General features: G+C 32.1%; 1 protein-coding gene across 1 annotated transcript; it reads right to left on the bottom strand.

The window, feature by feature from the left end:
- Nucleotides 1-31: 31 nt before the first annotated feature.
- Nucleotides 32-316, bottom strand: JDV02_005399 (uncharacterized protein; the record flags this gene model as incomplete). The annotated part of the gene is made up of 2 exons (XM_047986695.1): nucleotides 32-51; nucleotides 121-316. The coding sequence occupies 2 exons, from the start codon at nucleotides 314-316 to the stop codon at nucleotides 32-34; spliced, it is 216 nt and encodes a 71-aa protein (XP_047842678.1).
- Nucleotides 317-18165: the final 17849 nt, after the last annotated feature.

Below are 18165 nucleotides of genomic sequence, written 5' to 3'. Positions count from 1 at the left end.
ATGTCATCGTTACAGTTCGCCAATGCTCCCATCATCGGGTCATGGCGGCAACTGGACCCGTTGGAAGTCAGTGAAGTCCTCGATTCGCCTCGGCGCGGCCTGTGTCGTTTTGCGACTTACACGCTAGAGCCTCCCAATTCCGCCTGTGATCTACCTTGTCCTTCCCAGAGGACTTGGACGTGAGATCCCGGGACCGGATCTCAGGCTTGGTGTTTTCTGGAAGAGTGTGGTCGACGAGCGTCGCCTCCGACGTTGTCTGGTGCGTATAAGGCTTGCCAGAGGTCGTGGCGGTCTTCTTGCCGAAAGCGAAGGGCATTGTGACGATGTCGAGTTGTTGGGTGACTTGGAGCTTAAGAAGCCGAGGATAGATGACTGGGGAAAGGCGATGAAATGCGTGAGATTCAGCCTGCTTGGTTCTCAGGTAGGCCTAAGCTGATTGTGTCCCGGATGTGTATATTATATCGACTGCCTCTTTCGTTTTGTTGTGTGTGCTGATAGGTATAAGATAGTTGCGATGGCTTCAACTGTGGTGCTGCTTGCTTCCTCAAGCGTCTCGTTGGCTGGCGGAGCGGTCAACTTAAATAGAGGAACTGGCAGGCACGTACGACAGGCTGTAGCTCGCCACATTTCATCATCATCACCACCACCATGGTGGTCGGCTTCGGTTCGGCTTGCGAGCATAGCCTTGCACATTGTCACGTTCATAACGGCCAGGCTGAGTCATTGCCGCGCCCTGTGCGCGTTTCCAGTTCTGTCGTGCTCGGGAGTCGCGCGTGTAAGTCACATTGGCCCGTGAACGCCTCACGGCCCACTTGGGTGCGCCCTTGGGCCAGCCATGTCCGTCGCTTGTGCTGCGAGTCTTGAGAATATGTCAGCGAGGCTTCTGTCAGCGGTGCGGCCACGCAAGCCGAAGCCGAAGCCGAAGCCGAAAAGCGTATCGTCGACGAATGGGGACCCGTGCCGAAGCCCCTCTCGGACAGCGCGTCCCCATATTGCCTCGGAGCCGAGAGAGTCAAAAGAGAGTCCCTAGACCAGCGCCAAAGCTGACGAGAGCCGACGCCGACGCACCGAGCAGCAACGGAGTGTCGACTCACGCCGGCAACCATGATGACCACCATGGATGAGCTCGCCAAGATGAGACAACGCCCCGAGCCCATTCTCGCAGCATCAAATCAAAGGCAAATTATTCAGGCACTTGCCCCTGACGAATGCGCGCACATGCGTTGTCACGAGATGCTCCTCCAACGGCTCAACGAGTGACCGAAGTCCATGCCGCAGTCGCCTACGGCCAGCCCACGATCAACCTGCGTGTAAGCGGTGCACCATCCGGAATTAGTAGCGCGGCTGCCGTGCACTGCCAGTCATCACGAAGCGCGTCTGGACCCTGGCGAGTTGAAACGCCGAGCAAGTCTGTGTTCTCGAGTTCGTCGGAAACATCCACCTCGCGGTCTCGCCTCGCGGAGCTGAGCCAAAGTGCTCCATGCACTGCTCTCATTCTTTCAGTTGTCCGGGACCACGTTACGCTCTCCATCGTCGAAGACAGGCTTTCTGGGATTCACTGGTTACTCATAGCCTATGCCGAGACCCGCGACTGCCGATTCATCCTCTACGATTCTTGCCGTAGCTACTGCCCGAGGCGCTATCAGACACAATGCCCGGCCGTGGGATGATTTAGAGGTGCTAGCCTCACCTACCATGGAGCCTATCGTCTCGCGTAGCCTGCTGACGCCAATCGTCGATCGCATCTCTACTCCTATAGAGAAACTACTATTATCTGCCCACGGTTATAAATCTCTATTTGCCTATGCCGCGTATAATATATTAGGGGCTATTAACTGCTACTTAGTAGCCCTAGAGCTCTTAATATTATATATCCCTTTTAATTTAAACTATATATATTTTTACTATAGAGAGTAGATAAAGGTATTTAAATATCTTTTAAGCTTAGTATAAAATAATTTAAGGGTTATTAAGTACTTATATTAAGTTAAGTAAAAATAGGAAAATAAAATAAAATAAGGCTATATACTCTATTAATTTAACATCTTTCTTACTTTAATATAGTATCTTATTAAGTATAATATAATAAACTTAGGATTATAAGCTCAGTTAATAACAGGGCGTTTATATAATAGCGGCGATGCTACCTATTATAATATACCCGCCGGCAATTGTAGTTAATGAGCCGAGAGCTCTAAAGATATAAGTGCTATTCGCGAAAGGTATCTCCCCAGCCATTTTACTCCCAACGAATCCTACGCCGCTCAGACCACTACATAACAAATAAGGTAGGCGGGGACACTAGAATCGAGCGGCGCGGGCTTGCGGTGTGACCCGTACTGCAAGAAGTGGGAGAGCAGCCGTGGTGTAACACATCCCTGCTAGACGCGGTGGGATCGTTGTTACAGAGATCGTAGCTCCTTGGGAAGACAAGGCTTACCCGCCAAGGCATGTGGAGTGTTTCATGACGTGGAAAGATTCTTGACGTGGAATGACTGATGGTATGGAGGTCTCACAATGTCCTGTTAGAAACAACGCTACAGTGGAGCATATGCCGACACATGCTCCATTTGAGGCGAGGGCGATGATACAGTGGCTACGTTCAAGCGCCCGTAACAGGGTTATTCTAACACCCACTACTGCATGGATGCTTGGCATTTGCTCACTCGGCGACTTAAACAAGGAAGAATCATTTAGCTTGATTACTTCCAAGAATAGGGCAAACCGAGTCCATTAGTTAGTGAAGCGAGTGCTCTACCCTATTTAAAGGGTAGCCCCAGAAACCTGGCATTGGATCAACGCCTTGTTCGTTTGTTGCATTCCCCTTTTTGGCGACCTTAGTTATCGTGCACCCTCTGGTTTGACCCGACGGTGCAGTCGTCACTTTCGCATATTTCTCGACCCTCATCAGATGCCATCTCGGGCTATGGTCTCCCAATCCTTCCTCGATTATATTGCGACCGTGGGATATGACGTTGACTTTCTTCGCGGAGAAGCGCTCGACCTTCTGGCCGCCAACCCAATCATCAAGGGACGAGGCGCTGAACTGTTCGATCCGTGCATTGCCCCACTCGGTACTCTCGCTGCCACAGGTCCATGGGCGGCTCGGTTGTTGCAAGGAGGGGGAACGTTTGTCGATGAGCTCGCTGGGGGGGCGACGTGGGCTGGGTCACTCGACTTGCCTGCTTCGGCACGGCGTGTCGGCGACTTAGTCCGTGGTTGGATGGATGTCGAGGCTCCGAACGAGAGCCACCTGATATCGTATGCCGGAAATACGTTTCCTGTTGGTGCCACGGCCGCTGAGCAGTTTTATTCGCTCCGTGACACTATTCACTTCACGGAGCAGTGGCTGCCAGGTACGCCCGCGACCCGTCCGGCCCTCACCATACTGTTAGCGTTCTGCATTGGAGTGGATGAGTTCTTCTGCCCGATTGACTCCCTCGACACAACTGTATACCTAGGACGTCGAATCGGCGACCTATGGGACGAATGTCTGGTCGAGTGTGACGGGCGTGAGGACGCGGCTTGTTGGCTAGCCCTAGCCCGGGACGCCCTCCGTTCGAGTGTATTCTTGCAGAACCGCGAGAAATTAGCGCATCTCGGATTGGTTATGCAAGACAAGAACGTCTTTACTGACTGGGACACTACCGCGCACTATATGGTTCGCGCAGAGGCTGCTATGACACCATTCGTTGGGCTTTGCTTATGCGCATACTCCGGCCTGCCCTTTCAGAAAGAGTTAGCTGGCGCTGTGGGGCTTTACTGTTACGGGAATGCCATTGTCCTGGACTTCTGCAAGCGTGCGACGCGGTTAGGGGGTGGCAACTACACCGAGGTGGCGCTGGATGCCCGCTCCAGCGAGCTTCAGGGCCGGAGCCAGTTGATCAGCTCCCTTTTGGCATATGGCGAACGCGTCTTACCGTCACTCTTCCTATGCGTTCTTCGCCCTTACGTACTCGCCACTTCATCAGTAGTGGACGTACTTGACCGGTACCGAGAGCGGTCATGGGGTGTACGGCTTCCTCTAGGCCAGCTGACCCTCTTGATGATGAGCGCCGTGATGGAGGGAGCGAGGGGCAGCTTCAGTGGCTGCGCCCCACAAGCTGGGCAACGCCAATACCGCAATCTCGCGCTCGAGGCCGTCGAGGAACTGAACGCTTGGGAGGCCTACGATTCCTATGCCGCCCAACCTTCGACCGAGGGCTTCTTCAAGCTGCCGCGCCCCGTACGCTTGGCCCTACAGCTCGAGGAAGCCGAGCGCCGTCAAATCGGTTCTGCCGGCCGCTACGCCTCAATCATGCCAACCGCTGTGTCATGGCTGCAGTGCCTAAGTGAAGCATGCCCTCCTCAGCTTCCTCAGCCGCTTGAGCTCAGACGCGGGTTACCGGCCGGACTAGCTGCGCGCTTGCCCGACGTACGCACAATGGAAGCTACCGGGCTTGGCCCCATGATGGTTCGATCGCCGGCCCGACCAGGAGGATACGCAGCTAACCAACGCGAATTTCTTGGCCGCCCTGCGGGAGCTGGCCGCTTGCCTGGGTAGGAACGGAACGGTGCGACGTGTAGTTAGGCCTTTGCGGAAATGTCGCCTGATCCGTATTCAGACGCCCACCCCTGTCATTTTGATTCAATTCGCGACTTGTATCCGCAGACATTGCCGAAACCTATAGAAGTTGATCAAGATTGCCTAGCTACAATAACCACAGGACTTCGAATCGATTGACATTGTTTGCATTATCGCAGCTGGCCACGCCAATAATCGCGACATCTGGTTGATCTTGAATTTCAAACCAACACGGCCAGCAACTCCCGCACTTAACGCAGCTCGATGATAAGTGCATTATCTTCCACTGCCTCGTTTCAAACCGTCCAATGCGGAATCGTAATGCCGTAGTCCGTTCCAAGATAAGCTCACTATTGAGGTTTTCTCCATTGGCCGCCGTAAAGCGTCTACTGACAGCCAAGCGCTTCTTAAAAGGCAGCGACCCCACTGTCGAGGGCCAGCGAAAGATTTTGGGGTGGGGCAACGCTGAATGCCATATTCACTGCCGCGACTCCAGCTTTAATAGCAGTGTCCACTGTGGGAGAGCAAGGTGCTCGTCGAACGTTTTCGTGGACGCCGGGAATTGCCGCTGCGAGGCTGGCCATGACTGTCAGCAGAGCAGTTGAAACCTTTATGTTGCACCAGATGAATTTGGAAATGGCGACCGAGAGTACGGAGTAGAGCGACAGTAAATATTAGATGCGGCCTACGTCTTTCAGGCATTTGGGGTCTCTAGCGGCTTTAGGCCCTGCTCGGCTAGCTCTGTTAGCACCACCTTGGGGTCTAGAGAGTGACTTCGGCCCACTATATAAAAAGCTGCTAGGGGGTCAAAGTACCGTTTTCGACCCCTATTAGCGCGTTATGCATACTTTCCCTCACTACCTTCCTTATTGAGACTAGCTACGGCAGTATTCTAGTCTCGGGATCATTAAATTTACTACTTTTTAAAACACTATACCTATAACCCTTACGATACCGCATAAAAAGACCCATGCCGCCGTTACTACTATAGCTATTACTAAGCCCGCTACCGAAGAAGAGATATCTATCGTCGCGGAAGACGTCTCTAACGAGCCTAGTCCGATAGAATTAATACCGCCGCCGCCGCCGCTTATAAGACTAAAGTAAGCTTCGATAAGCGCTATTAAAGCTACCCTAAACGATAATAATATAGCTAGCGAGACTAAGGGGAAAAAGGGCTTAAAGAGGTATATATAGCGGCCCGAGATAACGATATTATTCCTTAAGTTCTTTATAATAGAGCCTTAGAGGGATCCTAAGGTTTACTATTACTTAAGGAGTAGTGCTAGCCGTATAGATAGAAAGTACTAGCCGCATAGATATTCTATATTTTTATTTTTCCTAGCTAATCCTATACCGCATAGCCCGCTATACCCGAATAAGGTTTATAGCGCGAGTTAGCGTAGGGCTACCCTATTAAAACCGGTTATATAGTTAGGCCTATAATATAATAAGTACCTACGCTAACTTTTAATATTATCATAGGCATTATATCGTAACGCCTCGAATGCTATATTACGATATAAGTAGCTATTATATAGCTCTTATATAGGCCTACGACTATAATATAGATCTTAGTCTTCTTCTTAATATATCTTAATAGCCTACTAATAAATAGCCTACCGATAAATAGCCCGCTATTAATAGTAAGTTTCTTATAGGCTATAATGCCGATAAGTTAATTAATAAGATTTTAATATAGGCTAGCTAATTAATAAGGTAGCTAACGATAATTTCGTTAGCGCGCTAATTCCTCTTTTACTACCTTTATAGCTTTTCGATACCTTTTAAGACCTCTCTAACTTCTTAATTAACTTTTACTACGAGAATAGCGCCTACCTTATAAAAGCCTCGTCTTTTATTAAGCGAGAGATTAATAATATCTCTTAACCTTTATATATCGTCTTATATTACGACTATAGCCTAAGGTAAGCCTTTAAAGGTATAAGGCTTTAGAAGATAATATCTTAAAAGCTCGACTACTTTATTAAAGTAACGGCCTTAGCTATTAAGTCTATTAATTAGAAATAGATATATAAGGTAATTAAAGGTTAGTATAATTATAGCTAATCTCTCGATCTATTAGCTTATATTACCTTTTATTACTATATATTATTATAGCGATAGAAAGAGAGAGAGCTTATAATAGAGTATAGCTTATAAGCTTAAGAGATAGCTAATATCGTTTATAAAGCTAACCTAGACTATAGCTTCTTCTATAATAAAGATATCTATAATAATTATTAAGCTATAAAAAAAGAATATCTTAATAGCCTTATATTTATATAAGCCTTTATTAAATTCTTTAAGACCGTTAAAAAAGCTAAAGGTATTTAAGTTATTAAGTAACTTAATAATAAAGGACGACTTTAAGCTATCCTTTAGACCTACCTTTAATATCGCGAGATATAAAAGAAGTTTTTAAAGGTCTTTAATATTAATAATATATACTAAACTAATTACTTTAAGCTACCTTTTTTCTAAGTTATTAGCGTTATAGATTAAAAGAGCCTTATTAACTTCGCCTTTAGCCTTATTAATAGCGAAAAAGAGTATTATTTTTAATAGCTTATTAAGTAGCTTAACGACTTAAAGAAGAGCCTTAATATACTTACCTTAAAGGTTATTATTATAAATAAAGAATAAGCTCTTTATATAGTCTTTATAAAGGTCTTTCTTAATATATAATAATAGCTATATATATATTATATCTTAGCTTATATTTATTATAGAATTAACTTTAGTTAAAAGGATAATAATATTAGCGATAGCGCTAGCGATAATACCGTTAATAACGATAATACTATTAACTTTATTAATAATAATAACCTTAACTTTTTTGCTAATTTCCTTTTTAACCCTTTTAAGCCTAAGCTTTATTTAAAATATATATAATAATAAATATAAAAAGGTTTTAAGATACCTATTAGCCTAAAAGACTATAATCGTAAAGGTATATATAAAGCCTTTAAATATATTATTTATATCGCTAATTATAATACCTTTAAGGACTTATAAAAGTCCTTTATTAAGACCTTTAGCTATAAATAAAGGTATATCTTACGATATATATAAAAGGAGTATATACTATAGCGTAAGTAATAAGTAAAATACTATATTAATTAGTATTATAACTTTAGCTAATAAATTAATAATTTAGTTAAGATTACCTATATAAATATAAAGTCTTTTTTTATAATAAGTATAATAGACCTCTTTTAGCTTTATAAATCTCTTATCGAGATAATTAAAAATAAGGCTTAAAATATAATTAAATAACTACCTTATATAAATAAAAATAGCGAAATAAATTCTCTTAATAAGTATAGCTTAATAAGTTAAGTTACTAACTTATATACTTAATAATCGACCTTTTTATTAAGTAATATTACTTTACCCTTATTATTATACTTAATTAATATAAGCTAAAGCTATTAAGGGATTATATAGGTAACTTTAAGCTTTAATATAGCTTACTTTATAGTTATATAGTCTTTAAATACTTTATAGAAGAGAAGCTATTACTTTATAATTAATTTACTATTTATTAATAACTTAAAAAGCTATTAATTCGTCTTCTTATTATATCGTTACTTTCTTTACCTTTTACCTTTAAGCTTAATTATTAATAGCTATAAAATATCGAAGATAGCTACTATAATATCCGCGACCTAACCGTTATATCGAGAACTTATAGGCGGCCTTACTTTAATACCGTTAATAAAAAGCTAAAGGTACTATAATACTTAAAGCTTATTAATAACGATAATACTAACGATATTAATAATAACGACGCTAAAGTAGATATTATATCTTAAAGCTAGGCTTTATAGTTTTAAGCTTTATAAACTTAAGCTTAATAACGTTAAAGTAAGGGCTTAAGCTAGTAGCTTAATTAAACTATTAGTTAAGGTACTTAATACTTAAATCTAAGTATTTATTATTAGGCCTTTTAATTTAAAAGAGACGACCTTAATAACGAGCTTAGGTAGCTATTATAGTAGCCTTAAACGATAGAGATAGTATTATTATGGCCTTATAGTAAGCCTTATAGGACAATAATAATAACGACGGTATTATAAGGTACCCGCTATTAATAATATAGTAGTAATACCGCTTAAGGCCGACTAACGGCGTTATAAGCTATAGTACCTAATATATAAGCGCCTAGCTTAGTATAGAATAATATAGCCTTAATATTATAATATTAGGAGAAAACGGTAAAAACGCTATTTTTAAGCGAATTAGGCCTTACCGGTAATAAAGTAGATAAGGTCGTAGGTATAAGCGTAATTAATAGGTAGTAGTAGTAAGCATAGGCGCGGCGCCGGTAGCGCCCGACCGGGCCTAGCGGAGAGATTTAGAGCGGAAGAATATCTATCCGAATATAATAATATTATAAGGAAACTATAGAAATGCGTTTTTTAAGCGAATTAAGCCTAGCTAGCGCGCTAGCGTAAGCGCTATATTATAATAATATAATTTAATTAAGACGTTAGCATATATTACGGCGCGCTAGTCTCGTCCTATATATATACCTAAAATAGTTAGCGCGGCATAAGGGTAAGGCGCGGGCCTAGAAAAATATGGAATATTTATGCGGCTAGTACTTTCTATCTATACGGCTAGTACTACTTTACTTAAGAGGTATATTAGGCTTAATAATAAGTAATAAAGATTTACGAAGTCCGTTAAGAAGGTTTATACTTCTTACTTAAGTAATAAATACTTAGATACTTAAATTAATTACTAAAGATCTAGCTATTTACTCTAGTAATAACTATAGTATATATATTTACCTATCTCTTTATTAATCTTCCCGATTATATAGTAATCCTCCTAATCTTTAGTATTACTTAAGGTAATCGAAATATAATCCCTTTAATTACTTCTTAAGTTATATAACTCCTAGGGTACTTCTCTTTATTAGCTACCTAGCCTTATTAAGCTAGTTATTAGGCTATCTTAAGCCTTATGCCTTTTTTAGTTAAGTTAGCTCCCTTTTTTATTTAGCGTTTATAATATTATTCCCTTACTTCTTTAGTCTTACCTTTAAGGCTATATAAATAAGTCGCGTCCTTTTTTATATATTAATAAGCTTCTTCTTTCTTATATCCTAGCCTATAATATCTTTTAACTATATCTTTAAGTAATAAGTAAAAGCGAAATCGTCTTTTATTCGTTATAACGATTTTCTTACTTCTATCCTTAATAATCCTTATATCTTTACTATACTATCTTATTTATATTATTAATCGCGCGGTTTAGTATAGTATTAGGCATTATTACTCGACTTTAGTCGCTATATATAGTATATTAAGGATAATTAATCCCGTTATAATATCTTAGGGATATCGCTATTATAACTATAAGGAATTACTAAGTAATACTTAAAGCTAGAGCGCGAATTAAAAGAGGCTAAGGAGAAGGCTTTAGCTAAGTACTAATAAGTATTATAGCTTCGAAAATAAAAGAAGATATAGTTTAAGAAAATAATATAGGCTATTTCTTATAGGATTAATAGCGTAAAGGAGCTTAAGCGGGTTAAGTAAGAGGAAGTAAAGAAAGAGTAGCGTTACGTTAAGGGGGCGCGCCTTACTTTATTAGGCTTAGATTAACTTCTATCGGATTTTATTAAAGAGTAAGATATAGTCTACCTCGATATAGCCTTATCTCTCTCGATATTAATAAAGTTTAATTTTATTAATAGAATTAATATATTAATTAAGGGTACTTCTTTAAATAAAAACTAGGTTTTTATATATTTTCTATATATTTATAACCTTTTTACTTAATAAGGTACTTAATTCTATATTCTCTTAGTCTTAAGTCTAGTATTTAATTAATATTATATTCTTATTTTTTTTATTTCGATATTTATTTTAAGCTTTACTTTCTTAAATATTAATTTTAATAATAAAATATAAAATATAAGGTATATCCTTATATTCTAAGATAGTAATAGTCTATAGCTAGTTTTTAAGATTTTCTTTATAATTTTAAATAGTCCGATTTTCTTTTAGTCGAGTTTTCCGCTAGGTCTCTTTATTTTAATATTTCGTCGAAAGAGATATACTTTATCCCCCTCCTTTAAAGTTAATCTTTTTAATCTCTTTTTATTAATATAATATTTTATTTTATTTTAAAGGGTAATATATTAATAGCTTTATTATTTAAGCTATTATAAGCTTATTAAGCTATTAATAATAGCTTTACTTAATTATTTTATTTATAATTAATATAATATTATAAATATTACTTAAGTATTTAATTAAGTTATTTAATTTATCTATTTATCTATTTATCTATAGGTAAAATATTATAAATAGGGAATATTTAACTTTTAGTTATTATATTAAGCTCTTTTAGAAATTAGATATAAAGAGTTTATCTCGATCTAAGATTAATTATTTTAATAGGCTATATTAGCTTATTATTACTTAAATAAATATATATATTAAGTCTTAAGTTATACTTAACTCTTTATAAGGTATAAAATACTTATATTTTATAAGCTTCTTTATAATAATTAAGATATTATTATAAATTATTTTTATTATTAATTCCTTTAATAAAAATAACTTAATAATAAAGTTAAGTATAATTATATCTTATACTTTATTTAATAATAATATTAATTAGAGTTTTTTATAAGGTATATAGTAATTACTTTTAGCTTTATTATATATATTATAGTTTCGAATAACTTTTTATATTATATATCTTACCTTAAGGAAATCTTAAGTCTATTATAGTCTCGTAAGGGTCTTATAGACCCCTTAATATTTATATAATTAATACTTATATATTTCTTTAATAAGCTTTTTTTAAAGTTATATAAGAATATAATATTAATTATTAAATAAAAGTATATCTTATTTTTTAAATAAGGCTAGGTTCGTTTTTTATTTACTTATAAGTTCGTTATTTATATAGGCTTATTAAATATATTAATTCTATTTTTAATTAAGTTCGACTTTTTATATTATATTAACTTATTATATATTTAATTTTAATATACCTTTATCGTTTAATTATAAAATCGCGACTTATTATATTTTTATTAAGGACTTAAGATCTTTTCGTTAGCTTAATATATTAACTTATTTATTTTTGCTTTTTTTATAATAAATAATCTTAAAGTTAAACTTTAATAAAAATTTATATTATTAAATTTAATATTTATTTAATTCCTTTATTATTATAAAGCTAATTAGGTTTTTATAATTAATATAGACCTTAATTATTATTATTATATTACTTAAATAATATTTCTATTTTTTAAATACTTTAATAATTACTATAAGTTCTTTATTATAAATTAAGTAATTAAGTTTTAGTTTATTAAGCTTTTTTAAATAAAAGGCAATAAAGTATAATTATCTTTCTTTATTTTATTATTTTAGTTATCTATTAAATACCTAATTTAAGATATTAATTTTAACTTTAAAAAATCGAGATAAGTTTAATAAGGTATAAATAAGTTCTTTTAATATTATTTATTTAATATTATCGAATATAGCTTATTCCTTTTCGTTTTAAATAAAAAGTCGATCTTTTTTTATTAAATTAATTAAAAAAATATTAATTACTTTAAAATTCTTAATATATCTTTAATAAAAATTAATAAAACTTAAGAAAGCTTATACTTCTTTAATATTAATTAAAAAAGGCTAATCCTTAATAGTCTTAACTTTATTTAGGTCTATATTAATAAATTTAAAGGTAATTTTATATTTTAGGAACTTAATATATTATTTATAGAATTTATATTTCTTTACTTCTATAAAGAGCTTTATATCTTAAAGTTTCTTTAAAACCTTATAGATATATTATTTATATTCTTTTAATATCTTAAAGAAGATAAAGATATTATTTAAGTAAACTATAATAAATATATTAAGGTATTTTTTAAAGATATTATTAATTATAATTTAAAAGCTTATAGGTATATTAAGTAATCTAAAAGGTATAATTAAATACTTATATAATTTATATCTTATTTAAAAGGCTATTTTCTATTCTTTACTATCTTTAATTTAAATTAAATTATATACTTTTTTTAAGTTTAATATTATAAAGTAATTAATACTATAGAGTTTATCTTATAGTTTTATAATTAAAGGTAATAAATATCGATTTTAATTATAATATTATTTAATTATTAATAATCTATATATATTTTATATTTTATATTTTTCTTTAATATAAATAAGATAGGATATCTTATTAATAATATTAATAATCGAAAATATCCTTTCCTTAAGTTTTCCTTAAAATAGCTATTAAGGGCTTTTATTTTTTCTTTATTAAATAAGTAGATTTTATAGAACTTAAGTTTTACTTTAGGCTTTAAGGGTATTTTATAGTCTTATTAGCTATATTTTAAAAGTCTTATTTTTAGCTTATTACTAAATAATTTATTATATTAATAATATTCTTTAAGAATCTTTTCGTTAAGTATTAATTTAAGCTCTTTAATAATTATATAAATCTTAAGGGCTCTTTTTATCGATTTATTTAAAGGGGTATTTTAATTTTTTAAATTAATTTATTTTTTAATAATTAATTTACTTTTTAATATATCTTATTAAAGTTAGCCTATACTTTAATTAACTTTAAGATTACTTATAATTAAGGTATCCTTAATATAATTTAATATATTAAGATATCTATAATATTAAGCTTTAAATTATATTATCTTTTATTAATAATAATTAAGAAGTATATAATTTTTATATTAATTACTTTATAATTATAATTAATAAATTCTCTTTTTATAGTTTTAAATTAATAAGGCTTATTTTTCTATTTTTAAGGTAATTTTAATTTATTAATAAGATTTAATAAGATATAGTTTCTTTATACTTTACTATCGATTATTACTTAGATTTATCGTTTTTTAATATTTATCGGTATAAGTAAATATTTATAATTTTTATTTTTTATATTTATAAAGATCCTTTTATTAATAAGGGATAATAATCCTTTTATTATCTTACTTAATAGTTTTTTAGCGATAATAAGTCTATTACTTAAAGAGCTATTTATATCCTAAAAGATATTAATATCTAAGATATTTAAATTAATTTTAATATAGATTAGTTAATATTTTCTTATATTATATTTCCTCTTATAAATTATACCGTAAAAAAGATATATTAATTAAGCCCTTTATTTAAGCTTTTTTAATATAAGTAAGTAAAGGTTTCTTTTATATAAAAAGGTAAGATTAAGGTAGCTTAATTTAATAGCTAATAATATAATTTAGCTTTTTATTTTATACCCTTTATTAATATATTATACTTTAATACTTAAGTTATATAGATAATATTAGGTATTATTTAAAGAGGTATTAATTATATAGGTATTTATTTATATTTTAGTTTATTTTAAAGGTATAAAGGATATAATATATAAATATAGCTAAATTATAGGATATATCTATATTTTAATAAGTTTAGGTAAAGAAAATTATAGTCGTTTTATATTAGTTAAGTTTAAGAGTATTTTTAATATTTTTATTAAATAATAGCGAGAAGTTACTTTATAGTTAAGATATCTTCTTTATATCTTTTAAAAGAAGGTAATAAAGCTACCTTTTCTTATAAGCTTATATAATAGTTATATTTTAAGGATATATTACTTTTTCCCTTTAGGGTTTTAATCCTATAATATTTAAGTCGATCGTTATAATATTTATTAAGTTAGGTTTTATATTCTTAATCTTATATAAATTACTATATAGTAAGGCTAATATTTTATTATATATTAATAAGGCATTTTTTAATATCCCTTCGATAAGGTTAGTCTTATTATATTATAGTTAAAGATCGCTCTTTAAGCTTCTTTAAGTATTATTTAAATCTATCTTTATTAGATTTATAAGTTTAATAATTATTATTATAATATCCCGAAAAGTAAAGGCTTATATAATTAAAGACTCTTTCTTTAATAACTATATAAGCTTATCGTTTAAAGATTAATTTTTAGTCTCGTTTTTTCTATTAATATTTATTTATAAAATATTTAATCTTTTTATAATTATAATAAGTCTTTTACTTTTTATTATTATATAAAATAGCATTAAGGTCTATAAGTCTACTATAATATCTATAAGCTATAAAATAATATCGATAAGGTTTTCTTTAATTAACTTAAAGTATATAAGTTTTAATAAAATACCCTCTTTTATTTCTCGTTTTAATTAATATTAATAATTATAATTATTAATCTTAATTATTATTTTTATATATTTATTAAATTTATTTAGTTTATCGACCTTATTAAGTTTATTTTTTATATCTTCTTAAAGTCTATTATAGAAGTATTCTATAAAGGCATTATCTTTAAGATTAAGTTTAAATATATAGTATTAAAACTTACGATTATAATATATAGTTAATCTAGTCTATTTAAGATTTTTTAAATATTATATAATAGTCCTTTCTTTATTAAGGTCTCTAAAAATAATTATAAATCGCTATTTAAAGGCTATATAGTTAATAAAGATATTATTAATTTCTTTATCTTTATTTATATTATTTTTATAATTTAAGTAATTCCTTAAGGTAAGTTCTTATTATTTAAAGGCTTTTTTAATTAAGAGATTCCTAATATAAAATATTTATATAATAAGTCTAATAATAATATTATTTATATAAAGGTAAGCCTTAGCTTAAGTTAAGAAAGATCTAATATTACCTTTCTAACCGTTATAAGATTTAAGCTTAAGGAATTTAAAGATACTTAAAGTTCTTCCTTTAATATTATTATAAACTTACTTATAGAATTATCGAAGTTTAGCTTATATATTAATAAGTATTTACTTAAGGTTTTAAGTATTACCGCTAGCGGTAGATATATTATTTATTAGTTATTAAGAGTAATATATTAAATAAAAGTAATTAAAATATAATAGAGCCTTAAAGGGATCTTAAGGTTTATTATTACTTAAGAAATATATTAAGCTTAATAATAAATAATAAAGATTTATAAAGTCTATTAAGAAGGTTTATATTTCTTACTTAAGTAATAAATACTTAGATATTTAAATTAATTATTAAAGATCTAGCTATTTACTTTAATAATAACTATAATATATATACTTACCTATCTCTTTATTAATCTTCCTAATTATATAGTAATCCTCTTAATCTCTAGTATTATTCGAGGTAATTAAAGTATAATCCTTTCGATTACCTCTTAGGTTACGTAACCCCTACCTAGGGTGCTTCTCTTTACTAGCTGCCTAGCCCTATTAGGCCGGTTATTAGGCCGTCCTAAGCCTTATGCCTCTTTTAGTTAGGTTAGCTCCTTTCTATATCTAGCGTTTATAATATTCTTATATAAGGCTCGAAATAAAGGTAGGCTCGAGTTAGATAAAGCTATATATATAAAGTCGATAATAAAGACGATTATACTATTACTTAAGGACTATTTTCCGTCGCTATACTTAAATTAGACTATTAAGAGACTATATAACTATTATAGTAACCTTTAGAAGAAATATCGCTATTTCTTATAGATAAGAGACTTTTACGGTATAAGCTATATATATAACGAAGAGATAGGTATATTTAAGGCTATAAATAAATAATAGGCTAAATATAATTAAAGATTTAAAGAAAAAGGGTATTAATTATATATAATTAGCTTATCTTAGGTAAGTCTATATAATACTATATTCCTATCGAATATATTTATTACTAGCTATATTATTAAAGTCGATAATAATAAAGAGATCGAGGTAGTTAATCTTAATAGCTTTTTATAAGTAAAAGAGGCCTAAAAGACTATTAAAGAAATTAATAATAAAGCTAGAAATAAAGACGAAATTAAAGATAAGGGCATATAGCCGCTAACGCTAATACTAATATTAAGGGCATTAACGATAACGCCGGCTATATAAGGTATTTTAGTTACTTCTTTATTATCTAACTAATAAATAATAAAGTAGACTATAAGCTCTATATTATTATTATAGTAGCTAAGGAAGAAATAAATAATCGATAATAATATTATAGGCTTATTAGATTTAGTCTTTATATTTCTTTATAATTTAGTATCGTTATAGACTTTATTCGTAATATTAAATTATAAGCTTAGCGCTAATAATATTAGAAAGGCTTTAAAGGACTATAAAAGTTAGTTTAAGAAGTTATAGCTATACTAACTTATTAAGTTTACCGCTACTATAATAGAGAGATATTAAGTAATTATATAGAATAGCGCTAGCGATAATAAAGCGCTAAAGAAGGCATACCTTAATAGTTAAATAAGGCCGCTTATTAAAGGTATTAATAAAGCTATTAATAAAGCTATTAATATAGGTATTAAAGGGCAGGCCCTATTAATAATAAAAACGATAACTTTTTTATATAAGCGGCTAGCTAGCTAGCCTTATAGGCTAGGTAACTATTTAAATATATATAGAATATACCTTTTTACTCCCTTATAATATAATATATTATAGCTATATTTTTAACCTTTTATTAATCTCTCTATTCATCGTTAAAGCTATTATTAAATATATCCTCGCTTTCTACTATATCTATAAGGTATACCTTAATATATCTTAGTTATCCTTCGCGATAGCGTTACGAAACTCCTTTACTATCTCGCTAGCCGGCTAAATTACTTTCTTACGTAATTAATTAAGATCTTCCTTTAACCCGGCCTTAAATAATATATCGATATTACTATCGAGCTAGATAAAGTTCTAGAGGCCCGTTACGGTATATATAATCTTTATCTAGCCGCGGAAATAGTATTCCGCTAGGTTATACCTTACGATCTTAAACTTCCTCTTTAGCTAACCGAAAACTTATTCTACGATAACTTAAAGCTTCGCGTAACGAAGATTAAAAAGCTCCTTAACTTTAGCGGGCTTATTTAATATATATATCTTTAGTTATTAAGATAATAACGAACGCTAATTAAAGGCATAAAGATTCCTTTAGAAATAAGGAAGCCTTAATCGCTAAGATAATAACGGTTCGTTAATACCTTAAAGCTTATACTTATCGTAACCTATAAAAGCGTTATATTATTTATACTACCTTTTACGCTAATAAAAACATATATAAAGAGCCTATCGAGCGTTATAGCGGTAAGTACTATATTAAGGCGAGAAAGATATTAAACCCGCGGGACGTAATCCTCTTCGTCCTTTACTTTTTCTTATCTCTACTTAATGCATTACCGCATAAGGATACCGAATTCTAAACTATCTTTATAGCCGAAAGGTTAATTATAGGCTAATTAGATAATCTTTAACGTTAAATACTTATATTTATACTTAGTTATAAAACTATATAGCGATCCGCGCCTTAAGTACGGTACTTATATTATTAAAGTATACTTATATCTAAAGTACTAAAAATAAGGTAAAAAGAATAAATATTATTAACTATAACTAAAGAGGTATATTATACTCCCTTTAATTAAGAAAGCTTCCCTTTTTTATAGTTATCCTTATAGTCTTATCCTTATAGCCCTTTTTTACCCTTAGCTATTCCTTTAGCTATTTTTCGTCTCCCTTAAGCTATTTTCCCTCTTTTATTCTTTTTTATTCCTTCTTTTATGCCTTTTTTTATTAA

This window comes from Purpureocillium takamizusanense, chromosome 4 (assembly GCF_022605165.1).
Source record: "Purpureocillium takamizusanense chromosome 4, complete sequence".
In the NCBI taxonomy this organism is placed as follows: Eukaryota; Fungi; Ascomycota; class Sordariomycetes; order Hypocreales; family Ophiocordycipitaceae; genus Purpureocillium; species Purpureocillium takamizusanense.
This window is presented reverse-complemented; position numbering and strand designations above follow the sequence as displayed.